Here is a 25,931-nt window from a genome sequence, read left to right on the forward strand (position 1 = left end):
CCTTTCCTGCTGCTACTTGAAGCTGCTTCCTCTTGTCCTCTCCTTTGTTCCCTGGGGGTGGAGCACAACCCCACCTGGCTGCCCCCTTCTGTCAGGGAATAGTAGAGAAAGAAGGTCCTCCGAGCCTCCTTTTCTCCAGGCTGAGCCCTTCCAGCTCTCTCAGCTGCTCCTGGTGCTCCAGCCCCTTCTCCAGTTCTGTTCCTTTCCCTGGACACGCTGCAGCCCCTCAATGTCCTTCTTGGAGGGAAAGACGCAGAACTGACCCCAGGATTTGGGGTGTGGCCTCACCAGTGCCCAGCACATGTGGCCACACTGGGGCTGGTCCCGAGCAGGTGCCATTGCCCACCCGGGCTCAAGTCCAGTCGCTGTTGCCCGCTGACGCCCGGGGGTCCCTGCCCGGCTTTGTCCCCCCACCCAGCGCGGAACTGAAAGCGAAAGCGCTTCCACGCTGGCTCGCACAACCCCAGAGCTCCCGTTCTACCTGGAAACTGATGACGTAGAGGCCGCTCCGCGCCACGATTGGCCGTGGCTTCCGGAGGCTATAAAAGGCGGAGTGCGGGCAGGGATGGGCCATTCCGCGAAACGGCGGGGCAGCGACGAGCGGCGATGGCGCGGAGGGCCCTGGCGCTCGGCGTGTTTGCGCTCCTGGCGCTGCTCGGCCTGGGGGCGGCCGCTGGTGAGTGCCTGGGGCGGCGCGAAGGGTCCTGACGGGGGTGAGGGGCTGCGGGGTCCCGGCGGGTCCGGGTCACTGTGCCCGGGTGGGTGGGCGAATGTTGGCATCGAGGCGATGTCCGCGGCAGTCCCGCTTCTCACGCGCCCTCGCCCCTCTCTCCAGAGGCGCCGAAGGTGGAAGTGTACGCCCGTTCGCATGCCGAGGAGGGAAAGGCGAACACTCTCCACTGCTTTGTCACTGGCTTTCACCCACCCAAGATTGACATCGAACTCCTGAAGAACGGGGTGCCCATGCCCGGCGTCACCTACGGGGACTTGTCCTTCAACGACAAGTGGCAGTTCCAGCGCCTGGTCTATGCGCCCTTCACCCCCACAACGGAGGACACCTTCTCTTGTAGGGTGGCGCATTCCACCATGCCGGAGGCACGGGATTACAAATGGGGTATGCTGTGCCTTCCCTCCTGCCTGCTGGAGCTCTTTGCTTTATATCCGTGCTGTCTCTGTTCCTTTTCCTGGGAAGCAAAGTGTAATGGAGCGGGGTTTGAAGGTCTTGTGTTAGAGGTAGAAAGCTAACTTGGTTTTAGCTGAAAAGGCTGTTACACGTGCTTTTAAAGGATTCAGGGAGGACACGCGCTGGTGTTAATCCACAGGGGTTTGGTGATGCCGTGTCACCCGATTTCTGCCTTGGTGAATTTAACTAGAAGGCAATGGGTCATGCAGTGAATTTTTGCTTTATGTTGTGTGAGTATAAAGAAGGGCTGATGGTGTTGACCTAGCCTCAGCTACAGCTGAAGGCAACTCTGGTTGCCACACTGGGGCTGTTTCTGGGGGGCACCTTGTGGGGAGTGGGGACAGGGAGTGACATTAGCCCCCAGGTCTAACGCTCTGCACTTCCTTCCTGCAGAACCAGACTTCTGAGCTGCGTCTGGGATAATCCGTGGTGAGTTATTCCATGCTGTGTGCTGTGCTGGTAAGGGAAACAGGGACCCATTTCTGTAGGGAGGGGGGGTTTGAGAAGCTGAGGAACAGAAGCAGCCACACCTAAAAAATAGATCACACCAAAAAACCTCTTCCCACACCCTTTCTGCCCACTATTTTGGTCTGGTTTTGGCCATCCCGTGCCTACAAGAGTCCTTTTCTCCTAAAAAAGGAGAACTTTGAAGAAAATCTTCCCTGCATGTCGTTGCTGTGTCAGCTAGATATCGCAGAGAGTTGTCGCAGGTCCCTCACAGCTCCCTCAGGCCCCGAGTGCTGTTTCCTGTCAGGGCAGGAGCAGGAAGTCACTGTACCCAAGGTCCCTGTGCCTCAGGGCAGGTGGCAGGCTGGTTAACCAGCACCCTGTGGGATTTATGAGGCACAAACCAGAAAACCCAGAAACACTTTGGGCTTTATTCACCAGTGTCTCAGTCTGAGGGCTCCAAGTTCTTCAAACTATCTGCGTGTAACTGATCTGGATGTAGCAATGGGGAAATTCCATTTTAACACTTGATAGGGAAAAGAAACTGAATACATGGCTCAGCTGATGTAACCCTGGTTGAAACAGCTAAATTATGTGCCCTGTTAGAGGCTGGATAATGAGTAACTGTTCCTGGGACAAGCCTTGACAGGACCCTTATATGAAATGGCCCAGTTCCTGCAGAGCTATAAAAAGTTGTATACAGTCACTCCTCTGGTCTGTCACTCACCTTTGGGCAGTGGGGGTGTGAGCCTGGCCCCAAGGCAGGGTCTGGATGTGCTGTGCTCACACAGCACCACAGTTTGGGTTGGTGGGACACTGGTGAGGGATGCCACGTCTGGCTGGAGGGGGGACGTGGGTGACTTCACTGCGGTCTGCGGACAGGGATTTACTGAGCTGCCATGGAAAGAGTTGAGAGCAGGACAAACTCCTCCCTGGGGTGGAGAACAAGATCCTCTTGACTTGTTGAACTCTGAACTCCACCAAGGAGGGGACAGAAAAGCATTTTCTGCAGGATTTTTACCTGAATCTCACTGGAAGGTGGTTCTGCAGGGATGCTGCAGTCAGACTGCTCTGAGGAAACTGGTTTTTAGTCCTAAAATAATTGCAGTTGAAGGTGTCACTAAAGTGACTGATGTCAATCTACTTTCTCCATGCAGATTTGAGACATTCTTCTTGCAAGTCAGAGTCTTCTCAAGCTTCTGTCCATTCTTCATCATAGCCACAAGACTGATGAACTTCCTTTCCAAAATTCACTAATAAGCCTTGTTAGAAATATCACTTTAGCCACAGCATCAAGGGAGCTCTGCAGGCTTTTGAGTTAAAAATTTTACTGCTTAAAAAATAATGGTAACTTTTCACTGCTCAAAATTTTACAGGATTTTTATCCTTTAATAAACTGCTAGCCCTTAAAATGTTTCTTCAGAGTCATTTGACAAGCTGATTTCACAGGCTCCGATGGCCTCTGGGTTGTGGGTGAATATGTAGCCTTGGTGGCATGATGGGCAGTTGTGCTTTTTTTATCCCACTGAGAAGATGCAAGATCACTTTTCCATCAGTAAAAGAGTATTAAAGATTTTTTTGCTGGTGTGGTATCTGCCTGACTGGAGGCTCCTGTGTGGCTCTGAAGGGAAGGCACAAGCTTTAAAAAGGGATGAAGAACCCTGGGGACACAGGGTGGGACACAGAAGGAGCAATGGCAGGGAATGGTGCTCAATCTAATGGGGAGAATTCTGGCAGATGCATCTTGGAGTGTGTGGTGTAAAGCTGAGCCTGGGGAAGCAGATGTGTGTGTTGGTGAATTTCAGTTCTGGTTCTCTCTGTGCTGGAGCCGATGGAGAAGTTGAGGCCAGTGCTCTGTTACACTGTGGGGGATTCACACTACCCAAAACCAATGCTGCTGCCATCAGCTCACTTTTATTTTATGAAGAAATCAGAATGATTGCTTGAGGAATATTGTATCCAAATGGATTTAACCAGGATCACTTGTATGGGATCAAGGGTTCCTGGTGACTCAGAGGATCCCATGTCTCTTCTTGGGTAAATTAAGATTTGCTGTGATGGTGTCACAGAACATACACTGGAGATTTTTGATAGATAGAGATTGTCTTGTTCCATAGCTATTTTCATTATAGCCAGTTTTTTTGTTAGGGATTTGGCAAAGCCAGGCTGTTGCATGTCCAGCACCCACATGGTGGATTGCTGAGGGGCAGGGGCCCATTATGGGGATCCCTTTGGGTTCATCAGAGGGGTGTTCAAGGCAGGACAGGCGGGGCTGTCATGGCGGGGGGGTTGTGCACAGTGCTCGTGTCAGCCCGGGACAGCCGGACACAGCTCAGCCTGCAGCACCAGATGCACTCAGGCAGCCCCAGCAGTGCTCCCTGTGTGAGAGAAGGTGGCCTGGGAGAGGGGAAAAGGTTTCAGCTTCTCTCCCAGAGACCCCAGTGGAGCAGCACTGGGTGCTGTATAAGTCCAAGGAGCTGTGGAACATGTCCTGGCCTCCTCCCCTGGATCATGAAGGGCCACCAAAGTGCTTTCCACCACCTCAGCTCCACCTTTCCTATCCTCAAGAGCACCAGAATAATTGCTGGGTAACCACTCCACCAAGAGAGCTTCACCCTAATTAAGAAAGGAGCGGAGACAACTGCAGAAACTGAAGATTCAGTGGAGGCAATGTGAAGTGACCCTGTCTCCAAAGGACACATCATCATCTTCAAGCACTGGGAAGATCTGCCCTGATTGTATCTGTGGGATTTTTCTGTCCCTACTTAAGAAACATTTTGATGGTTTACTCAAAAAATCCCCTGCCTGTGGGAGAACAACGCGTGACCACATCAGAGGCTGATTTCCTTTAACTGTGGATTTCAGGACCATGTCCAGAAATACCTTCTCAGTTTTATCCAGCTTCCTTGGGGTTTTGAGGTACTCGGGATCTTGCTGCGCTGCTGCTGCTGGCAACAGCTCCCAGGGGATGGGTTATGCTGAGGGATATCTTGGGAAGCTTCGAGCATCAAACAAGCCTCATTTGTGCTTTATGAAACAAAAGCAATTTTTCTGCAAGCAGTTTCTGGAATCAGGAAAATGCAAGGGTTTTTCTGAGAAAAGTCCTAGGAAAACAAGGATCGAGTCCAACTCCTAACTCTGCACGGGACACCCCAAAGCGCCGCCCTGTGCCTCAGAGTGTTGTCCAAGTGCCCTTTGAGCTCTGTCACGCTTGGGGCTGCCCTGGGCAGCTGTTCCAGTGCCCGCCCATGCTGTGGGGGAAGAACCTTTCCCTAATATCCAGTTTAAAGCTCTCTGGCGCAGCTTTAGCCGTTCTCCCTCTTGCCGGGTTTTCCCACCACCGCTTCCCCTCACAGCCGCTCCCGCCTCCCTCCCGAGCCCCTTACGGACGCTCCCGCCCTCGTCTCCCCTCAGGCCTGTTCCCGCCTCCTTTCCAGCCCTTCAGGCCCGTTCCCTCCCTCATTTCCCCTCAGGGCGGTTCCCGCCTCCCCCCAGCCCCTCACGGCCGTTCCCGCCCTCGTTTACCCTCAGGGCGGTTCCTGCCTCCTTCCAGCCCCTCACGACCGTTCCCCTCAGGGCGGTTCCTGCCTCCTTCCAGCCCCTCACGACCGTTTCCCCTCAGGGCGGTTCCTGTCTCCTTCCAGCCACTCAAGGGCGTTCCCTCTCTCGTCTCCTCCCCGGGCGGCTCCCGCCGCGATGTTCCGCGGACACCGCGCTTGGTTCTCGCAGAGCGTCAGCCCGGGCCCGCGGGGGCTCTGGGGTGAGGGGGCCAGATCACGGCCAAGTCCAGGGGAGCCCCGGGGCTCGGAGCGGGCAGGAATCCGCGGGGGAATTGGCAGCGGCACGGCCGTGTCACCGCTCAGGGGGAATTAGGAGGGGAGCACAGCCCATCCATCATTCCTCAGCAGGGCACAGCAGTGGGGACACAGCCCTGTCACCCCTTTGTGGGACTGAGACCCACACAACAGGGCAGAACAAGAGTTTGGCCAATCCATGGTGCGCCCACACTGAGGAAAAGCCCTGACCAGCCCTCAGGGGAGCAATGGGAGTCCCACAGCCACGGGGAGTTGTCACAGCTTCCATTCGGGGCCCATCTCTGCGGCTCCACAAGCAGCTGTCCCCTCCCCGGGTCACCCCGAGGTGGGAACCCCTGGATGCCCTCGCTCACCGGGCTCCCTGTCCCCTGCAGCTGACGGCGGCGGGACCGTGGCCCCCTGGCTGGATGCCGACTACCTCTTCAGCAGCGATGCTGCCCACCCTGACACCCGCAGGTGGGCAAAGGAGGCGTTAATGTATTTAGTGAAAAGTATTTCGTGGATATTGACATCCTGTAAAATTCAAGGGTGTGTTTTTAAAGTCATGGCGCGGATCTGCCATTGCCCAGTGGGCTCAGGAAAACTCACACCCACACTGAGCTACAGAATAGAGCAAAACCATCCATGGGTTGAGAATGGCTTAACCGTGATATAAATTAAATTAATTGTGCTGGTTTCTTTCTGGCTGTGAAGTATCTGCTGGAAAATCAAAACAGAGGTGATACAATTCCCAAGGAAGGAAGCTGGTGCTAAAAAGCCAGTGTGAATTAATGCTAAAAGGAAGCACTGGGTTAAAAATGGACGGAAAAGGACTGAAATGCTTAATGAAAAAAAAAAACAACAGAGATCTATGGAACATTTGTACATATATAAGGAAAGTCTTAAGGATCATTCTCACTGCCTCAATATCAGTGAGTATTTGTATTTATTAATTATTTAGTCATGTAAACATATGTATGGGGAAAGAAGCTGCGATATTTCCCTTAGGCTTTGCTAGGCTGAATTAAGTAGTTTCTCTAACAGACCAGTGCTTAAAACTGGCTTTGAATTTTGGAATCTTTCAGCCACCTGCTCCAGCTAAGTGAGGGGAATTCCAGTAAACACAGAATAACAGCTTTTCTTCTTCAACAACGTGCTGCCAGACCAGCCTGCTCCCCCAGGGGAATTCTGGATAATTTATTTATATATATATAGTATGTATACTATACTATATAGAGTGTATACTGTAGTATATATATAGTATATATACTACATATTATATATACTATATTTAAACATATAAATACAATTACTATATATAAAATTATATTTTTTTTTCAATATACATTGAAAATATATCTATATATATTCAATGTATATTGCTAGATAGTTCCTTGTGAAAATTGCAATCATTCTACACATCCTTAAACCCAGCAAACAAGATTTAATTCCTCTTGAAGGAGGACAGTGAGGGCTGGGGCACCCTCCACCTCCACTTCCTTGCTCAGCTGTGTGAGCAGGAACCAGTGTGGTGAACGATAATTGTAGGAAAATCCTGTCTTTGCCCTCCCCTAAGCAGTTTCACCTCAAGAGCAGAGTGGGACCGTGCAATCCCTAAAAATACATTTACCCTGATCCCTCCTCCAGGCTGCCCCTGAGAGGTGCTGGCAGCCAGGATGTGACTGGCAGAGTCTCACAGGTCGAAAATCACAGAAAATTAGCTGCTTTTGGCAAAAAAAAAAATCAGAGCAGGTTTCATGACAACACCCCTCTAAACGTTTTGGTTTGCTTCCAGGTTCTCTTTGGAAACCGGGTCTCTTTCTCTCTTCCAGCATACACGAGAGCCTCAGTTACCTGGAGGGCAAAGCCACGGTCTTTCACTCCTGTTACCTCTCAGTGTGTGCGAGCACCCGAGCTGCAGAGAGGCCCTCGGTGGTTCTGGGCCACTTCGTCCTGCCCCCTGCCTGCCTGCATGAAGGTCAGGCAAAAACAATCATCTGGGGATGTTTTCCCGTGGAAATCCCCCATGAGTACAGCCTTGGTGCAAACTAGAACTGACAGTTACTTGTCTGCAGGGAGGGACTTTCCCTTCTGCTTGGGAGTGGCTCTTCCTCCCAGAGGACAGAGTATGATCCATCTATTATCACAGAATGCCTTGACCTTGAACATTCCCAGGGATGGGGCAGCCACAGCTGCTCTGGGAAACCTGTGCCAGGCCCTCACCACCCTCACAGGGAAGAATTTCTTCCCAATATCTCATCTAACCCTGCCCTCTGTCAGTTTGAAGCCTTTCCCCTTGGTCCTGGCACTTCAGGCCCTTGTCCCCAGTCCCTCTCCAGCTCTCCTGGGGCCCTGTCAGGCACTGGAAGGGGCCCTGAGGTGTCTCTGGAGCCTTCTCCTCTCCAGGTGAGCACCCCCAGCTCTCCCAGCCTGGCTCCAGAGCAGAGGGGCTCCAGTCCTTGGAGCATGTCCATGGCCTCCTCTGGACTTGCTCCAGCAGCTCCATGTCCTGCTGCTGTTGGGGACTCCAGGGCTGGAGGAGCACTGCTGCCCCTGAGAGGGCCAGAGGGCCAGAATCCTCCCCTCACCTGCTGTGGGACCAGCCCAGGACACATGGAAGCTCACATCCATGAACTTCTCATCCACCAACACCCCCAAGTTCTCCTCAGGGCTGCTTTCAATTCACCCCTGCCCAACCCTGAATTTGTGCTTGGGATTGCCCTGGCCCAGGGGCAGGACCTTGCATTTGGGCTTGTCCCTAGAGGCACCTGCAGGGCATCACACTGGCAGCAACTGCCAGAGTTCTGGTTTTTGGTGCTTTCACAGTCACTACTTTTGTTGTTCTTGTCAGAAATCAGAAGGAAGATTGGCCGGTTTATTTGGGAGAAGGCAGATGCCCTTGAAGAACAGGTAAGATGAAAAATTTGTACTACACATGTATGTGCTGGAGGACGAGCTTGTGCTGAGCAGGGAGCTTGCACAAGATTTCAGGGGGAAAAAAGAGCATATATAATTTTTGGGAAAAGGGGCAGGCAACTCAGGAAGCATTTAAAGATGTCTTTAGGTCATGCAGAAAGAAGAAAATCAGAGAGGTGAAAGCTCGGTTAGAACTTAATCTGGCCACCTCTGTAAAGGATAATATTTTTATAAATTATATGTATATATAAAAGGAGGACCAAGGAAAACCTCCATTCTTTATTGCAGTGTCCATCACCAAGGACTAGGAAAAGGCTGAGGTAATTACCACCTTCTTTGCCTCAGTCTTCAGCACTAAGACTGGTGGGATCAGGACAAACAGCCCCCTGAGCTGGTAGACAGGCATGGGGAGCAGAATGGAGCCCCAGAAATCCAGGAGGAGGCAGTCACTGCCCTGCTGTGCCACTTAGATGCTCACAAGTCCGTGGGCCTGGATGAGATCCATCCCAGGCTGATGAGGGAGCTGGAGGAAGAGCTTGCCAGGCTGCTGTCCATCATTTATCACTAGTGCTGGCTCACTGGGGAGGTCCCAGATGACAAGGGACAATGTGACACCCCTCCACAAGAAAGGCTGGAAGGAGGGTCTAGGGAATTAAGAGACCTTTCAGTGTGACCAGTGGCAGGGAAGGTTATGGAGCAGATCACCTCGAGTGCCATCACCTGGCACATCCAGGAAAACCAAGGGATCAGACCCAGCCAGCATGGCTTTAGGAGGGGCAGGTCCTACCTGACCAACCTGATTTCCTTTCATGACAAGGGGATCCACCTGGATGAAGGAAAGGCTGTGGATGTGCCTATCTGGATGTCAGCAAAGCCTGTGACACCATTTCCCACAGCATCTCCTGGAGAACTGCAGCCCACAGCTGGGACAGTTGGTGTCTGGTCACCTGTGGTGTCCCCCAGGGATCAGTGCTGGGCCCAGGCCTATTCAACACCTTTCCTGAAGACCTGAATGAGGGGACTGAGTCCATCACTGGCAGACAGACAGGTGACACCAAGCTGAGTGGCAGTGTGGTTCTACTGGAGGCTAGGAAGGCTCTGCTGAGGGACCTGGGCAGGATGGATCAATGGACCAGGGTCACCTGTAGGAGGGCCAACAAGGCCAAGGTCTGGGTCCTGCACTTTGGCCACAATAACCCCTGCAGAGCTACAGACTGAGTGGCTGGAGAGCAGCCCAGCAAGAAAGGTCCTGGGATTGCTGATGAACAGCAGCTGAACATGAGCCCAGGTGGCCAAGAATGCCAGTGGCACCTGGCCTGTGTGGCCAGCAGGACCAGAAGTGATTTTTCCCCTGTACTGGGCACTGCTGAGGCCCCAGCTTGAGTGCTGTGTCCAGTTCTGGACCCCTCAATTCAATTCAAGGACGTTTTGGTGCTGGAGAAGGTCCAGAGAAGGAACTGAGCAAGGAAAGGGTCTGGAGCACCAGGAGGGAGCTGGGAGGGCTCAGCCTGGAGAAAAGAAGGCTCAGGGGGACCTTCTGACTGTGCACAAGGCCCTGACAGAAGGGGGCAGCTGGGTGGGGGCCAGGCACCGCTCCCAGGGACCAAGGCACAGGATGAGAGGACGCTGCCTTAAGCTGCACCAGGAGAGGTTTTATGTTGCACATCAGGAAGATTTTTTTCCCAGAAGGGATGATTAGGCACTGGAATGGGCTGCCCAGGGTGACTGGATGTGGCACTCAGCGCTCTGGTCTGCTTGGAAAGCTCCTGATTGGTCACTGGTTGGACCTGGTGGTCTTTTCCAACCTCACTGATTCTGATTCCTTGTGCTTGCTGTGCTGTGTCCCTCCCTGCATGACATCTGGAGGGGGACAGCACTGGGACTGTCCCTTGCCCAGACATATGCAGTCTCCCAGCAGTGTGCTGTTCCAGGGACTCCAACTGCCACAGGCTGAGCTCAGCCCTTTGGTCTGGTGTTTTCCTTCCCCATGTCACTGCCCACTCTCCTCTCAAAGCAACTTCCCAGCACTTTTGAAGCAGGAATGCCCTTAAATTTAAAATATAACTCTGAATTATGCTTGAAATCATAAGCCCTAAGAATTCATGCACTCAGAGCGTGTCCCAGGTGTCTGCAGGTGACCCAGGGACAATTTTAACTCATTCTTGTGCTGATATTCACAGCCCAATGAAAATCCGACAGAGGAACCAGAAGCAGCAAGAAATAGCTGTGAAGAAGAATCAGAGGAGGAAGTGCTAGACCTGGCTGAGAGGTATTTTCCTATCTTAGGTGGTGGGATTTGGATACACCTCCAATTCCAAGCAATCCTAACACACAGAAACTAACACACACCATTTTCCCCCTCCTGATACAGCAGTGAAGAAACAGAGTCTGAAGCACCTACCCAGGGAGAATTTCCATGCCGTGCCCTCCAGGAATACCCAGTAAATAACATGGTGACAGGTAAATAAATCCACCTGGAAAGGGCTGCTGCAGATGGAGCAGGGACTCAGTGAGCCCATCCTCCCTCCACAGGCTATGCCTCTGCACGGGACATGAAGAAATACGAGGGGGAACTCCACGACTTTATCCCCGGCACCTCGGGCTATGCAGTGTACTGGGTTCAAAGCAAATGTAGCATTTACTGTGAGAAGGCCAAAATGAAGAGGAAATGGTAAGGAACAGGTGGCTGGAGCAGCAAAAACTTCAATGGAAGAGCTGCCAAATGATTTATAAATTATCCCACTGCAGCTCAGAACATTCAATGTGTTATTTGAGTACTGGCTACAGTTATAGCAGTATTTGCTTCTTTATGTAACTAAAACTAAATTTCACAACAAACATAAATACATCTTTCCTCAAAACACAAATATTTTCTTTTTATTGTGGGGCTGTGGGGTGTGTGGTGGTTTAAGCTGTGTTTTAACTAGTTTAAGCAAGTTTTACTTGGAGGGACAATCCAAGGAGGGACATCTCCTCACTTTCATTTAATCAAAGAATTTTAAGACTTTTCCCTTTTGTTTAAGCACTTGGAAGTGACCAATAGCGTTGCAAAAACAACTTTTATTGTGGTACAGCCTGATCCTCGGGCTGTCCACTTGGAGGAAGCACAGGAAAACCTAGGACAGGTTCCCACAAGCTCCAAGGAGCCACCATGGTTGTTCTCCCACTGCCTCAAAGGCAGGAGAGCCTCTAAAATAACAGTTTTGCACCTCACACCCCAAAATGCCAGGAAAGAACACAAAAAGATGCTGGTACATCAACATGAAGGTGTTGAGTCCTCTGTGTGCTCCAATGTGGCACCCCGAGAACCCACCCTCCCTCATCCCTTGGTTGTCTAAAGACCAGGCAAGGCTGAGGTGGTTTCCTCACGTTTATTGGAAAAGCGACACACAGGGACAGACTCAGAGCGCTCCTCGGGGCGTCTTGAAGTTCATTCCCACTGTAGGCTGTGTCACCTGCAGGTTGGACAGGCTGCCAAAATCCTGGAAAACAGCACAGGAACAATGGGATCAGTCACAGCATTCTGCCCACTGACAGTGGAGGCAAGTTCCTCTGGGGAGGTGTGGGGAAGTGGGAAGGTGCTGTGGCAGCACAAAGGGTGGACCAAGGTCTCCTAAGAAGGGGAGACCACCCTGCTCCAGAGATTGACTCCTTGGAGAGGGAATCATCAGAAGGGAGGGCAAGGAACACCCCCACCCTGCTGGTGGCAAAGGCCCCATGCCTCTGCCCCTTCAAAAGCCATGTATGAACGAATCCTCCCACAGGACCCAGGGCAGAGGGACCCAGGGCTGGACACCATCCAGCCACTCAGGGCAGCAGGAGCTGTGCCAGGGATATGCCAGCAGCCAGGCAGGAACAGTTGTGGCCACTAACCAGGAGCTTCAGCATTTCCTTGGTGTCCGGGTCCACTTCAATGATCTCCTGGTCAAGGGCAGAGACCTGGGGACAGAGGGGACAGAACAAGTGTGATTGATAAAGCCCCACAACAACCTGAATGTCACCACAGCCACTCTGGTCTCATCCCACTGCTGTGGGGAACAGTCCCAGCAGCAGAGCCAGGAGCATCCTCGTGGAACACAGCTTTCCTGAGTGAACACTGCAAGAGGCTACTGGCAGTAGAGGGAAAAGCCTGGTTTAGGGCAAATCTTTGGAAACTGAGGCCCAACCTGCTCCAGGCCACAGCTGCTGAGGAGCTGGCGTTGGACCCTCAACTGCACCAGTCCTGGCAGTCATCAGTGACACTCACAGCTGCCTTGGGACACAAGGCCACCACGGTGCCAACAAAGGCAGTCCCACCTGCGGGACACCTGTGCTCTCCTGCTCTTTAATCCCAGCAAAACTTCCTCCAGCCCTCTCCAGACCGCAAAAACTCTACCTCCACAGGTTTCCTTCCCCAAGAGCTACGTAAGACCAGGATTTTTCTAAGAAACCACAAACAGCACAAGTTTTGTGTGCTGACACTGCACCAACAGCTGCAGCATGGACATTCCTTCCCTGTAATCCCTGTCTGGTACCAGCACAGAAACCAGCAGCTCTGCCAGGAGCTGACTGGGAAGTTCTGGGAAAAGGGCAAGATGTGCTGTGCCTGATGGTTACAGGATTTAGGAGCAACAGGATCACACTCCTGGAACAAGGGAAGCCCTCCTGGACCACCTCACCCAGGTGACAGGTGAGATCTTGAGCCCAGCCAAACAGAGGATTAAGGCAAGGAGTTTTTACCAAAACCTCCCTCTGGGGTTTCCAGCTGCAAGTATTCTCCTCCTTCCCATCAAATTTTTTTTTCCCAGATTTTAAGTTAGGAAAACCAAATCATGAGAAGCCAGCTGTCCTTCCTGTCCCAGGTGGCAGCTTTGGAGGGATCCACCTCAGCCCCCTTGATTCAAACTCTCCTCAGCTCCTCCTGGCTGGGGGTTTGTTTTAAAGAAACTTGAGAGCATTTCTGGAGATAGAGCGAGGCAGGATGCAGCAAGATGGGGAAGCTGGGGCCTCACCTCCGGGACGTAGTTGTCCCTCCTCTCCCTCTCCTCCTCCTGCAGTTTGATGGAGATGCCGCGGACAGGGCCCCTCTGGATTCGCTTCATCAGGTGGGTGACATACCTGCGGGGACACGGGGGTGTCCTGGGCTTTCCCAGGGTTCACGGCACCCTTCCCCAACACCCCAAACCTCGGAATCGCAGCAGGATGAGGACAGCTGTTACCATCCACCCCGGCAATGTCCCACCACTCACCCTGGCATCATCCCCCATCACCTCCAGAGGATCAGAGACAAAGTGTCCGACAGCAACAGGGTTTGGGGGAGACACAGACCCCCCCAAACACGGGAAAACTCTCGCTCTCCTCTCCCTGCACTATCAATGACCCGGCCACAGGCGGGACCGTAATCACTTTCGAATGCAGGAACCCCCACGCCATGCCCGAATCGCCCAGGCCCTTCCGATGCCCAAACCCCCCGGGACACCCCCAGCTGCCCGAAGCCCATCCGGGGCCCCGCGGTGCCCGAACCCCCTGCGACCCTCCGGTGCCCAAAGCCCAGCCGGGCCCGCAGTGCCTCACCCCGCAATCTTGTTGCGCAGCTTCTTGCTGGGGATGATGGCGATCTCCTCGCACACGCGCTTGTTGGTGTGGAAGTCATTCCCGAGGCGTGTGTAATACTTCTCGATGATCACCCGCGCCGCCTTCTTCACCGTCTTCGTCCGGACGCGTCCCTACGCGGGGCGGGCGGCAGGGCCGCCGGTCAGGCTCCGCCGAGCCCAGGCCCAGCGCCCCCTGCCCAATCCCCCCCTTCCCGGCCATCCCGGGCTCTCACCGCCCCCCACTGCCCCTCGCCCCGGTGCCCTCCGGTCCCCACCGCCGCTCCCCGCCGCGGGAGCGCGGGCCCGCCTGAGGATGGCGGCGGATGGCGGGACCCGGACTCACCATGTCGGCGGCAGCCGCGGAAAAAGAGCGGAGGGTGGCGGGAGGCGCCGGAAGCCAGCGGCGCTCACCGCGCCCCCTGGCGGCACGGAGGGGAAGGCGGCGGGAAGGCGGGCGGGGCCGAGCAGAGGCGGGAGCGGCCTGAGGCGGAGCCGCGGCCTGAGGCGCTCCCGCAGCGCCCCGCGCCCCGGAACAGGATGGAGCAGCCCGGGAAGGGAACTGGAGAGAGCTGCGGTGCCAGCGGCACCAGCCCCTCCCACAGCTGGCCCCGAGAGACAACACGGAGCAGCCGCAAACTCGCAGCCCCCAACCCACAGGAGGAAGGGTGAGCACAAGGCTGCTGCAGAGGTACCGCTGCGGGACAGGGAAGGAGCCCAGAGCCTGCCTTGCTCCAGGGACACCGGGCACACAAAGTGTCCCTTGTGGCAGCCTCAGTCCAACTCGGCCCTCCCCAGCCCCACAGAGAGGAGCCCTGCGTCCCTCTCCCCTCCCAGCCCTGCAGAAGCAGCACCTCCCTGCCACAGTGGGAGAACACGGGGCAGAACAGGCCCCTCTGTCAGCCTCATTAACTTCTTGTTGTAATTAGGGGAGCTCCAGTTGGAGCTTAGGGGTCTGCAGGGACCTCAGGTAGATGGGATCTAAAAATGCATTGCCCAGCAGATAGAGCTCCCTCCCAGCTGAGTCACCCACCAATAGCATCCACAATTCACAGCTCCATCCATCCATCCCCCCAAACCACATCCATCCCTTCCCTCCACACCTCCAGGAGTGACACCACAGCCTCCGAGCTGCAGAGATCGCCCATGAAGCACACAAGGCACAAGAAATATTTTTTTTGCTGCAACGTGTTTATTATGTGCCAAAAACTACACCACAGCTTACTCCACACGTCTGTAGGAGAGTGCAGTCTTGCCTGCATATACTACAATGAGGTAGAGACTTCACACACAGCTTCACAAAACCCCACAAAGAGCAGCTGGGATATGCAACAATGCAACATCAGCTCAGCAGGAAAGAAAAAAAAATAATCATAGTAAAGAGGGAGAAATTATGACACTGGTTCTTTGGCACACAGCTTCCAATAGAGGGGAAAGTAACAAAATAATAATGATCAGCATAATTAAGGTCTCAAATCCCAGCAGCAGCATTTCAGTCGACTGCACTGATACTCCAAACATCTCGGGAAGGAAAGGAAAATTACTTGTCCCCTCTAAGAGAAAGGGCTCCCAGGAACCTTCATCGTCCACCAAAACGCAGCCCTTTTTTAGCTTGTTACAAAAGAAAAGGTAAGTCCTGTGACTTTGTGTGATTAAAAACCTCTATCAACCCCCCGTAAGTGCAACTTAAAAAAGTGCAACAAACTATTTAAAACTATATACAGCAGCTCAGAGATCCTCATCCCGTCCAGTTTCAAATCCAAAAACAAAAAAAAAGCCCGGCCTGTCCCGTTGCAAACCCCTGGATTTACAACGTCCTGCCATCAGCCCCCAGACACAAATTGCAATAATGTTAAAAGCTGCCAGGAAAAGAAAAAAATCTCTCATTTCAAACGACTTAAAAACTGTTTTTAGGAGTGTAAAAAGGAACTCGTAAAAACCCTCGAGCGTAAAATATGAAATATGATTTGGTTTAAATGAAGAGCAAAGTCTCCTTGTTGTTACAGTAAAAAACGCCAGCTGAACACCCAGGTCACACCATCCAGGTGGGGGTAAATGAATGGAAAGGCACTGTATGGCAACGGCAAAACAATGACCAATGAGACCTGCGCTCTCTCCACCAGTATTGCAAGGAATGTAAAAAAGCGCCTTTAAAAAATAAAAAAACCAGGGCGGGGGCGCCTGCGGCGACGCCTCCGCGACACATGGCCCTTGGTTGGTTGGGTTTATTTGTTTTCAATTTTTGCTTCTCGTCAGCAAACCAGGAACCAAAGTCTGGGAACTGCAGAATGGCTTGAGGGGCACTCCCCCCCTCAAAACACCCCCAAACAAACCCCAACAAAACTCACTGTGCATTAGTGCAGAAACAAAAAGACCAGCAAGTGCAAACATGAATGTAAGATTTTTGTTTTTTCCCCATCGGTCCTCAGGAAGAACGTTCCCAGCCGGGCCTGGCTCCGGCGGGCGCTGCTGCGCTCTCCTCGTGGCGGGCTCTCCCAGGACTCTGCCCGTGCCAGCCCCGGGCCCGGTGCCCCTTAGCTGGAGTCCCGGTTCTTCTGGTTGCGCATCAGCGGGCGGTGGTGGCGCAGGACCTCCATGGAGTGCTGCCAGTGCCAGCACGAGCGGCAGAAGTACTTGAAGCAGATCTGTGGGCAGAGCACAGGGCTGGGTGACACCAGTAGAGCCACTCCTCCCCTTCACCCCTGCCTGGTTTCGCAGCCCCCACCAGCGCAGTGGATCCGTGGGTTGGACAGGGGGGAAAGGCAGCGATGCTGTGGAGGGCCTGGTGTGCCCAGCTTCCATCTTTTGATTAGGTTTGGAGATGAAGGACTGGGCACTGGGGCTCTGCCAGGGCTCCCATCACTCCCATGGCATTCCTGCCCCCTGCTCATATCCCATCCCAGCTCTGCAGGAAGCTGCTAGAGCCCAGCCAAGCTCCTCTGCCTGCAGCCAGAGTTTCCTGCGCCTCACCCAACCCCAGGTTCATGCACCCCAACCCCAGCCCATCATGGCTCACAGAGCAGCAGCCTCCCCTCCCCTCAGGGGCACCAGTCACTCCCACACTAGGTGCCAGTGCTGGCACAGCACCAGCAATCTGCAGCACCCGTGGCTCAAAGCCAGCTGGACATTGCCTGCCTGGACCTCCTGGCAAGCACCAGCATTGCCTTCCCCAGGAGGGCTGCACCTCCTCCAAAACAAGGTCACCCTCCCAGCTGGGCCCCATCTTGCCCACTGGGGAAGAATCAGTATATATCCCCAAAACCCAGCAGCAGGGCCTGCTCCTCCTCAAGAAAACCCCTGAGCACAGGCTGCAGGAGAACTGGCCTTACCTGGTCTCTACAGAAGAATGGGCCAGGCTGGGCATTGCACACCTGGCACATGGAGTCCTCCAGGTATGGGTCGATCTGAACCTGCAGGAGAACCAGGCAGTGGGCATGGAGCAGCACCTTTCCCTGGTGCCTCAAATCCACCCCCAGCAGCTCCCCTGGGGCTGGCAGAGCAGCAGCCCCACTTCCCACTGCTTGAGCAGGAATGTGGGGCAGGCTCCATGAGCACCGGTGCTCCCAGCAGTACCACCCACCATGCACACCCCTCCCTGGGCTGCCCCCACCAGCCCCACTCACCTTCTTGGTAAACTTGGTGGTTTTGATCTCCACAAATGCAGCAGTCACAGCCTTCAGGTAACTGCGCTGGTTGTTGAAGGTGACACGGCCCGACCCTGCAACGAGCCAGACCACAAAGGTTAGAGAGGAACAGCAGAGATCAAGAGGGAACCACTGCCAGCACCACCCCTCCCTGGTGCCACTCAGACAGGGAAGCAGCTTTGACAGGGAGATGGTATCCAGGGCCCTCTTCCTGCCTCCTCCTCCTCCAGGCACCACATTCCCAGGATCAGCAGCAGAGTGCTTCACACTACACCTGAAATGCACCAGTGCTGAGACAGCTCAGCAGCTTTTATTCCCAGCCCCCCCTCACCCCAGAGCCTTGTGTTTTGCAGCCTCATTGCTGGTCAGCAGCATTCCAGCACCACTTGCTTCCAGCCAAGGTCTATTAAGTTTCAGGACTGACATTGGCAGATCCCTACAGCTCAAAGGACACAGGACAAAGTGCCACCCAAAACCCATCCATTCCCCTCCCCAAACATCACACAGGACACAGGCTGGAGGGCCTGGATCCAGTCTGGGGACACAGGAGATGCCCTCAAGCAGCACAACCAACCAGGGCACAGCTTAGTTACCAAAACTAAGCTCTGATTGCTGTGACTTTAGGACAGCTCTAAAGGTGGAAGTGCCACCGAGCTGTTGGGAGATGGATCTTGCCTACTTGGAGCAACCTGGGCTCTGCATGAACCACAGGAGGTTGGGGTCACACACTGGGATCTCACAGGGCCAGCACAGGGAGGTTCTGTGACACCTCCTCCACAGCCACACTGAGGATTTGCCTGAAGTGTCATACTGCCATCCCCACCCTCCTTGAGACTGTCCCCCTAAAGGCACTTCAGGGGCTCTGCAGCACAACATGCATGTCCTAAACCTGAGCCTTGCCCAGAAAAGCCCGACTGCTATCCAAGCACAGTGACCAAGCAGTGACAGCTCTGCACTACCAAGCTCTGACACTGTTACTGCCTGGCAACACCAGGAGATCCACAGTCTCTCCAAATCTGTGATTTGCTGCAGCCTGAGCCTGGAAAGCTGGTCCTGAAGCACAGGCTGTGGGGCTTTTCCAACAGACCAGCCACCTCAGTGCTGTCCCCTGGCCCATGAGGTCTCCAGGGATGTACACACGTCACGACACGCCACATTTCAACTCTGGTGACAAGAGCCCAAGAATGGGTTAAGACCCACAACTGTCCCTGCCCTGGGAACAGAAAAGCAGCTACAGCAGCATCCAACAACCACTAACAGCGTTGAACAAGGACAGAGAAACCTTCAGCAATGCCTAAAGGCATACTCAAAACTTCAGGCTGCTCTGGAATGATCCAGGACCTTCCAATTCCCCAGCACATCAGCTCTATCAGCCCTCCCAAGGCTGCTCTTGCCTCCCCAGGGCCAGGAGATGAGAAGCACAGACTGCAGAAGAGGTTGGACAGCATCTGCTTCCTGAGCCTGGCACCTGGGCAATCTTCCAACAGCAGGACAAGCCAAGGGCACACCGCAGCCTCCTCAGAGCACAGCACGGGCAACCACAACCCAGTGGAACCATCACTTACCTATGGGATACTTGTGCTTGTCGGTGTCGATGCCAGCATAGACCACCCCTCCGAAGAGGTCGTACATGACGGCTGCCAGGGCCTCTGCGTTGAGCATGCCGTGCAGGGCCCCCACAAACACCGTCTTGCTGGGGTCCAGCCGCTGCGAGGGGCTGCGCACGAAGTTGCTGTCGGCCAGCACCCAGGGGATCACCTGCACCTGCAACCAGCAGCACCCCTGAGCCTCAGACCTGGCCCCCAGCTGCAAATGTCATTTGTTATCTATTGCTGCTCAGGGTCCACATCCATCTACTCCAGATACCTCCAGAGAACTCACAAGGGGACAAAACCAACTCTGCTTCCGGCCAAACTGGAACCCAACCCAGCGGTTCCTCGGGGGTGGCAGCCAGAGTACAATCCACATCCCTCCACCTGCATTTATGGCCCAGTCAGGTACCTCCCAGCACAGGAACCCAATGTTGGAGGGGGCCACTGGAATACCACCCATTGCCAGCTCCATCTGCAGCTCTGCAGCTGATGGAGGGCTCTGGAGAGAAGCTTCTGGCAGAACTAAATCAACCAAGCACGGAAGCTCTGCCAATTGACACACACCAGGGGAGCTGTCTAGAGCACAATTAGTTTGTGCCTGTCTAGATTAAGAGCTGCATCTCCATCCTGTAACTCCCTGAACTCGGGCAGTTATCTGTGATCTGAGGACACCCTTTCCCATAAGCCCAAATGGAGCCTCTGGCAGCCCCAGCACCCCCAAAACACAGGTCAGCCAGCCAAGGCCACACTGAGGAGCAGCCTGGGATCCAAAATCTCTGCCTGCTGAGGGGGAGTTACTTGTTCTGCAAGCAGAGGAGGCCTGACAAAGCACCTGAGGGATCCCACTCTGCTTCTGCAAGCAAGGGTGTGATGGAAGCAGTACAGAGCAGTCAAATCCTTGTTTCCATGCTCTGTCCCAGCTAGCTGAAGCCTGAAGGCAGAGTCTGCCACCAACTCAGAGCTCCAGGTTGGTTTGACATCAGCTGTTGTGAGGGACACAAACACCGAGCAGACACATCCCTACCACAGGCACAGAGCAGTCAAAGCCAGCACGCCTTCAGCTGCTGTTCCAGCCCTGCTTCCCTTTCCCCCAGGGATGTCCCTCTGCACCCCCTGCTGCCACACCAGGCTGCTCTCCCAGCTCTGCTCACCTCTTTGCAGCGCATCCTGCGGCTGGACATCTTGAAGTAGTACTCACTGAGCCCGTCGGGGCTCAGCAGGTCCTGGGAGCAGGCCTGGAGCAGCGCACGCACCGACTTCTCTGACTCAAACACCAGGTAGACGTAGCCTTTGGAAGGGAAGGGAAAGAAGCAGCTGTTAGAGCTGTGGCGGAGGAGGAACAGATCATCCCAGTTTGCAGACATCCTCAAAATCACTCCTGGGTGCCACCTGAAGTATTTGTGTGGCAGCTCTTGCTGTTCCCAGCAATATTATCCTCTTAATATATAAGCCAAGCTTGAAGAGCCCAAACCCAAAGCTCAGCACGAGGGGCAGGATGCCCAGGGCCATGTGGGCCACTGTCCATCATCCAAAAACCACACTGGGACATGCCAGGTGGGCACCACCAGCCTGGCCACAATGAGGTCTGCAGAAAAACAGACCCTGCTATATATTTAGGATGGCCTGGCTAAAATACAGTCCAGGGTTAAATAAAGTCCCTTCCACGGATGCCAGTGCTCTACCTCACACTGCTCTGGCGACTGAATGAGGCCATCAGGCACTACAGGGCCTCCAAACCAGCCACTTCCTACCCTGTGGCTAATTCCTGCTTACACAATATGCCAGCCCAGCTGCACATGCTGGCAGTGGGATCAGCAGCTGCTCCAGAGCCACAGCCCTACATGGAGCTCCCAAAACACCCAGAGGGTTCCCCCAGCCCACAGTTCTGTCCCCACACTGCTATGGATGGGTGAGGAGGCTGGGTTTGGGGTGCCAGTGCTCTGCAGCCCAGGTGCAGACCCAAGTGAGGGCAGGACATGACCCCAGGTGCTCTGTACCAACCAGTCACCAGCATGCAGCTGTACCATCCCAGCATCCGTGCTGTAACATAGCATGGGAAAAAAGTAACCCTACCGTGTTCGCTATTACCTTTAGGCATATTACCTTTGGGAGGACAGCGTGGGTGTTTGCCATCCTTACCAGGCCACTCCACACTCAGGGAGCCAAAAACACGGAAAGTGTTGATCAGCCCAGCTGCAGAGAGAAGCAGAGGGGTCAGTGTCCCCCACAGAAAGCTCCATCCTGCACCCTCCCAATACCAGCCCCCAAGGCCTTGGTGTGGGGCCTTGCTTTCCAGGGCTGCTCACCTTCTGTAATGTCCCAAGGGACTCCTCCCAGGAACACCTTGCAGGAGTAGACGGGGTTCTTGTAGTTTCGGGGAGGCAGCTGCCCACTCCAGGTGCAGGTTGCTTCGTTCACAGCTTGTAGAAAACACCAGTAATACTTAATACAGGATCATTTCTTTCCCACTCTCCCACATCTCCCCATCTTCCCCAACTACAGGCTGAGCAGAGCTGCACAGCCACAGGCAGCTGCCCTGTTCTCTCAGCACACAGAGCCAGAGTCAGGCTTGGGCCTGGAGCAAACTCTATGCTCAGCCAGTGTCTGCACAGATGCCACCAGCCCCCCCTCAAGTGTGGGACTGTCCCCTGGTCCCCTCCCAGCTCACCTGCTGCCTGCCGATGAAGCCGAGCTTCTCTCTCAATACTGAAGGGATCCTCCGGAGAGTCCAGAAGATCCCAGGAAGGCCACGCAGATGCTCCAGGCCATCTTTTCGATGCACTGGCCGGGGAGGAAGTTACTGCAGCCAGGGCAGCTTGATCTTGATCCAGCTGGGATCCCACTCCCATCTTCAAGGGGTCTCTCGACACCCCACTGAGAGGCAAGAAGGGCAGAGGAGGGGATATGCGAAGGCTTGACTGCAAGAGAAAGGCCATGTTGAAATCCAGCTCTGAGTAAGAGCACATAATGCCAGTGGTGAGGCATCACACTGGGGCCCTGCCCTCACCCATGGCAGGAGAGGGAGCCCTTGGGGATCTCCTGAGACCCTCTGAGGCCCAGCAGAGGCAATAAGGCAGCAACCCAACACATCCTGGCACCCTAGGAAAGCCCAGGGCCATTCTCCACTGAAACCATGCCCATGATCAGTAGCAGGGATCATTAAGCAGGAGGCACTTCAGAGACCACCAAGCCAACAGCTACCCCTGGCTGTACAGCCTCAAGAACAGCATCACCCCCAGGGAGCACCAGCCTCAGGCTCTGTGCTGTGCCTGCAGTGGGCAGGGCTTGCTGGAAGTGCTCAGGGACTCTGCAGGCACCAGCTGGATCTCATCCTCACAGCCCAGCTCCAGGGCTGCCTGACCAGGCAGCGAGCACCATGCACCACAGCTCCTCCCAGGGCAGGAGGAGGGAAAGCTGGATTAATGGAACAGCAGGGAGGCAGGATGCTGCACAGCTCGGTGCCAGCTGCGCTGCGGATCTGTCCCTGCGCTGCCACGGCAGCCGCCCACGCCAGGCCCTGCTCAGAGTCCTGCCCTTCACAAACAAGGCCAGCACAGAGCCCTGCACCACCTGCCACCAGCACTGCCTGCCTGCTGCAGTCACCCAGCACATCCTGATCCGCCAGGGTGCATCACAGCAGAATCAACCCCACATCCAGTCAGGTCTGTCCTTCACACCCACCCCAACACAGGGGTCAAGGCCATGGCAACACCACAGCAGAGCCTGAGCAGCTCCTGGCTTTACCCTCCTGTGCCAAGGCCAGGCCATGCAGCAGCACCCCAGAGCTGGCTGGAGCCAGGCTGCCCTGCTGGCACCCAGAGCTGCCACTTGCACCCAACCACAGACCCATCAGAGCAGACTGGGGCAGCCAGCCAGACACTCACTTGCTCCCTGCCTTTCAAATTTAGCTGTGCTTTAGGGAATGGGAGCAGGCCAGACCCAGTTTGCTCTAGAAGAAACCGCCCTGAGATGGAGAAGTGCAGTCAAATGGGAAGAGCAATGAAAGGCAAGGACAGTAGCTCCTCAGAAGTCCAGGCTGGATCAGCCACCTCCCTGCTGGGATCAGGGCACAGACACTGCCCTGCCTCACACCAGCTCAAGCACTCAAGATCCCTCTGGGAGCTACTGTAACCCAGTAGGGCTGCAAGCACAGACCCACAAAGCCAAAATATTAGCTTAGAAGAAAAAAAATATGAGGATACTGCTGGCTTGTGGTGAAGGACTGTATGAGCAGCCTTTCTCCCAAGCCCTGGGCTGTGCCAGTGTGTGCACAACGGCTCCTCCCAGCATCCCCTCCCGTTCCTGAGCAGGCAGGGCTCTGGCTGGCAGCTCCACTCGGCTGTTCTGTGCTCCCCAAAAAACACAGCAAGACCCCAGGAGCCAAACTTACAATCAAGTCTGAGAGGTGGTCAGAACCAGAGCTGAACCCACTGGTGTCCGAGTCCGAGGGGCTGCTGGAGCGGGAGTCCAGGAGGGAGCGGGAGTTCCTCAGCGACGGGGTGGAAAACTTTTCTGGCAGGTCTGAACCAATGGGGTCTAAAGGCAGAAAACCCAGCGGGGGCTTCCCCAGGACGTTCCCAAGAGGGTTACTCAGCATGCTGAGAACTGCAACAGAGAGGGACACAGTCTGTCAGGGCTGCAGCACAACACTGCTCCTTCCTCCTGTGGCCCAGGAGGCCACCGGGCTCCTGTCAGCCCACAAATACCATGTCTGGGAGGTGGCACCTCTGGGTGTTTGCCATCACTTGGGCCATGGTGCTGCACAGAACTCACAGCAGCCTGTGTGGCTGACAAACATGAAGGTGGGTTATGAGAGAGATTGGCCAGGAGAACCCACTTAATGTGGGAGAAGTTCAGAGATCCCACATCCCAGATTACAGACCTCAGAAGTGCTCTGGGACAGGGCCCTCTGCCTAGTCCAAGCCACTCCCTGCCACTTGTCCTGGAGCAAGCTGGGGCTCAGGGGGCAGCTCCCCAGGGATGGGGGCACACAGCAGTGGCAGGCACACCTGCCCACCAGCAGGAATTTTCATGCTCAGAGGTGGGACACTGCTGCCAGCATCCCTGCCAGGAGCTGGCTGTGGGCAGCCAGGAGGGTGCCAGCCTGGGCTGCTGACAGAGAGGCTTCACTGTCCCTGGTGTGTGTCCACAGCAAGGCTGCCTGGTCAGGCCTCTGTCCCAGAGCCTGCAGACAAGGATGCGTCAGACTGCTTCCCTCACACTGCAGGTTTTCCTCCCAACTGAGGAGAATCCTGGAAAATTCCTCCCTACAAAGAGAGTTGCTTCTGAGCAGAGGGACCAGGCCATCCAAAGGTCACAAAGTCACATCCTGGTCAGTGCTGTGGGGGCAGCTGCCACCCACAAGGCGAGGGAATGTAGGGCAGGGATCCCACAGGGGCACACCACCAAGCAGTCTATTCAAAAAGAGCAAGTCTCAGCAAGCTGAATGCGTACCAGAACCAAATGAAAAGAGCAAAGCATTCAGAAATGGTTTTAATTATTCACAGGCTGCAAAACAAGGCAGCTTGCCCTGAAGCTTTCGGTTTTCAGCAAAGCAAATTTGGGATCCACTCGAGATCCTCCAAGCCCCACCTGATCTCAGCAAGCTGAACCATGAGGTTTTAACCCAGATTTTCAGCAGCTCCTATGCAGGTGAGGATTAACAATCCAAACCACCAGCCAAACCAGAGAGTGACAGCACCATGGTGCTCATGCACACTGTGGTCAGACACCAGGACAGCGTGGTGTCAGCGCCAGGGAGAGCTGCTGAGCACAGCTGAGGCAACATGCTGGGATGTCCTTATCCCAGACTGCATTATCCAGGGGCACACCTGCTGTGAAGCTGGTATCTCCAGCCCCACACCTGGGGAAAAACATCACCACCCCAACAGTACACAGGTACAGGTGGGTCCTTGAAGTATCTCCCTCAACTCAAGGCAGAGACCTCAGCAACAGCCACAACATCTTCCCACATTTGCAGTGCCTTATCCCTGCAAGATTCCCCTATTCTGGCTACATCACAGGACTAGGAACTCACCTCTGACCACACTGAGAAAGGGACCTCCTGCCCCTTGCTCTCCTGGCCAGGCAGTACCTGTGTTCACACCCAGCCCTGCAGCCACAGGAAAATACCAGGCAGCCTGGCAGTCCTTACCTGGGCAGCAGCAGCCCTGGGACCGAGGGAATGTGACACAGCTGGGGAGGAGATGCTCCCTCCTAGTCACAGCTCCGAGCAGGGCACAGCATCTCCCAGCCCCGGCAAGCCGCACTTGCTGCTCTGCTGACTTCTCTGAAGCCACGTGATGTGTTTAAAAATACAGCCGGCGTATTGTTCTGGGGAGACAGCTGAATCTGTCCGACAGGCTCCAAAATCTGATTAGTCACTAAACAGCACAAGAGGCAAAGCAAAGCAGCTGATCCCACAGCCCGAGCCTTGCTGCCAACAAATGCTCCCGCGCTGACACCCTCCTCCTGGCCCAGCCAGTGAGGGCCGTGGGTTTGGAACGCCGCAGCCCCGTGCTGACCCCAGCTGCACAGCATTCCAGAGAACCTGGAGCAGCTAATGCCAAGCAGGCTGCTACCAGATAATGCTGCCCTGCCCTGTATCTCCTGGTTAGCACAGATGTGGAATCAGAACTCTATTTAGGATGCCACAGCAAGGGTTTGGGGCTCATCAAGAGCTCCCAGGGGCATTACATGGTCCAGCTGCTCTGCCCTATTTATGACATCCTCATTTCTGCCACCACATCCACATCTCTCCCATGATTTCTCAGCTCTCACAGCAG

At 54.6% G+C, this 25,931-nt stretch overlaps 4 protein-coding genes and 1 non-coding gene across 5 annotated transcripts in view; 2 read left to right on the forward strand and 3 right to left on the reverse strand.

Annotated features, from left to right (window-relative positions):
- Window positions 1-561: 561 nt before the first annotated feature.
- B2M (beta-2-microglobulin) lies at window positions 562-3,222 on the forward strand. The gene is made up of 4 exons (XM_030955397.1): window positions 562-676; window positions 836-1,114; window positions 1,577-1,612; window positions 2,788-3,222. The coding sequence occupies exons 1-3, from the start codon at window positions 607-609 to the stop codon at window positions 1,588-1,590; spliced, it is 363 nt and encodes a 120-aa protein (XP_030811257.1). The 5' UTR covers window positions 562-606; the 3' UTR covers window positions 1,591-1,612; window positions 2,788-3,222.
- A 2,104-nt stretch (window positions 3,223-5,326) lies between these two features.
- On the forward strand, window positions 5,327-11,015 carry TERB2 (telomere repeat binding bouquet formation protein 2). Its single transcript, XM_030955436.1, has 7 exons — window positions 5,327-5,390; window positions 5,820-5,901; window positions 7,257-7,402; window positions 8,276-8,334; window positions 10,521-10,609; window positions 10,712-10,800; window positions 10,873-11,015. Exons 1-7 carry the CDS (start codon window positions 5,327-5,329, stop codon window positions 11,013-11,015), a joined length of 672 nt encoding a protein of 223 aa, XP_030811296.1.
- A 677-nt stretch (window positions 11,016-11,692) lies between these two features.
- RPS17 (ribosomal protein S17) lies at window positions 11,693-14,367 on the reverse strand. The gene is made up of 5 exons (XM_030955510.1): window positions 14,257-14,367; window positions 13,894-14,045; window positions 13,332-13,437; window positions 12,214-12,279; window positions 11,693-11,822 (listed from the first exon to the last, which is right to left on the reverse strand). Exons 1-5 carry the CDS (start codon window positions 14,257-14,259, stop codon window positions 11,742-11,744), a joined length of 408 nt encoding a protein of 135 aa, XP_030811370.1. The 5' UTR covers window positions 14,260-14,367; the 3' UTR covers window positions 11,693-11,741.
- Window positions 13,612-13,739, reverse strand: LOC115907669. The gene has a single exon (XR_004061057.1). It is a non-coding gene; the product is annotated as a small nucleolar RNA SNORA71 (small nucleolar RNA).
- Window positions 14,368-15,088: 721 nt separating the features above from the next.
- Window positions 15,089-25,931, reverse strand: part of CPEB1 (cytoplasmic polyadenylation element binding protein 1) — a 34,026-nt gene continuing 23,183 nt past the window's right edge. The window contains exons 4-12 of the mRNA XM_030955263.1: window positions 23,537-23,751; window positions 21,815-22,064; window positions 21,453-21,566; window positions 21,250-21,339; window positions 20,298-20,434; window positions 19,120-19,318; window positions 17,534-17,628; window positions 17,240-17,320; window positions 15,089-16,555 (exon numbers count right to left, since the gene is read on the reverse strand). Coding sequence (XP_030811123.1) covers window positions 16,445-16,555; window positions 17,240-17,320; window positions 17,534-17,628; window positions 19,120-19,318; window positions 20,298-20,434; window positions 21,250-21,339; window positions 21,453-21,566; window positions 21,815-22,064; window positions 23,537-23,751 — 1,292 coding nt within the window. The 3' untranslated portion in view covers window positions 15,089-16,444. The remainder of the gene's footprint in view (window positions 16,556-17,239; window positions 17,321-17,533; window positions 17,629-19,119; window positions 19,319-20,297; window positions 20,435-21,249; window positions 21,340-21,452; window positions 21,567-21,814; window positions 22,065-23,536; window positions 23,752-25,931) is intronic.

The sequence above is a fragment of the Camarhynchus parvulus genome, chromosome 10 (genome assembly GCF_901933205.1).
Source record: "Camarhynchus parvulus chromosome 10, STF_HiC, whole genome shotgun sequence".
NCBI lineage: Eukaryota > Metazoa > Chordata > Aves > Passeriformes > Thraupidae > Camarhynchus > Camarhynchus parvulus.

What these genes read in the sequence shown, in the direction of transcription:
- B2M (XM_030955397.1), top strand. Translation starts at nt 607, where the DNA reads ATGGCGCGGAGGGCCCTGGCGCTCGGCGTGTTTGCGCTCCTGGCGCTG. An exon ending in CGGCCTGGGGGCGGCCGCTG is followed by an intron (nt 677 to 835) that starts GTGAGTGCCTGG and finishes CCCTCTCTCCAG; the next exon opens with AGGCGCCGAAGGTGGAAGTG.
- TERB2 (XM_030955436.1), top strand. Translation starts at nt 5,327, where the DNA reads ATGTTCCGCGGACACCGCGCTTGGTTCTCGCAGAGCGTCAGCCCGGGC. An exon ending in GCCCACCCTGACACCCGCAG is followed by an intron (nt 5,902 to 7,256) that starts GTGGGCAAAGGA and finishes TCTCTCTTCCAG; the next exon opens with CATACACGAGAGCCTCAGTT. An exon ending in CAGATGCCCTTGAAGAACAG is followed by an intron (nt 8,335 to 10,520) that starts GTAAGATGAAAA and finishes TGATATTCACAG; the next exon opens with CCCAATGAAAATCCGACAGA.
- RPS17 (XM_030955510.1), bottom strand. An exon ending in CTGCGCAACAAGATTGCGGG is followed by an intron (nt 13,438 to 13,893) that starts GTGAGGCACTGC and finishes GTGTCCCCGCAG; the next exon opens with GTATGTCACCCACCTGATGA. An exon ending in AGGAAATGCTGAAGCTCCTG is followed by an intron (nt 11,823 to 12,213) that starts GTTAGTGGCCAC and finishes GCTGTTTTCCAG; the next exon opens with GATTTTGGCAGCCTGTCCAA.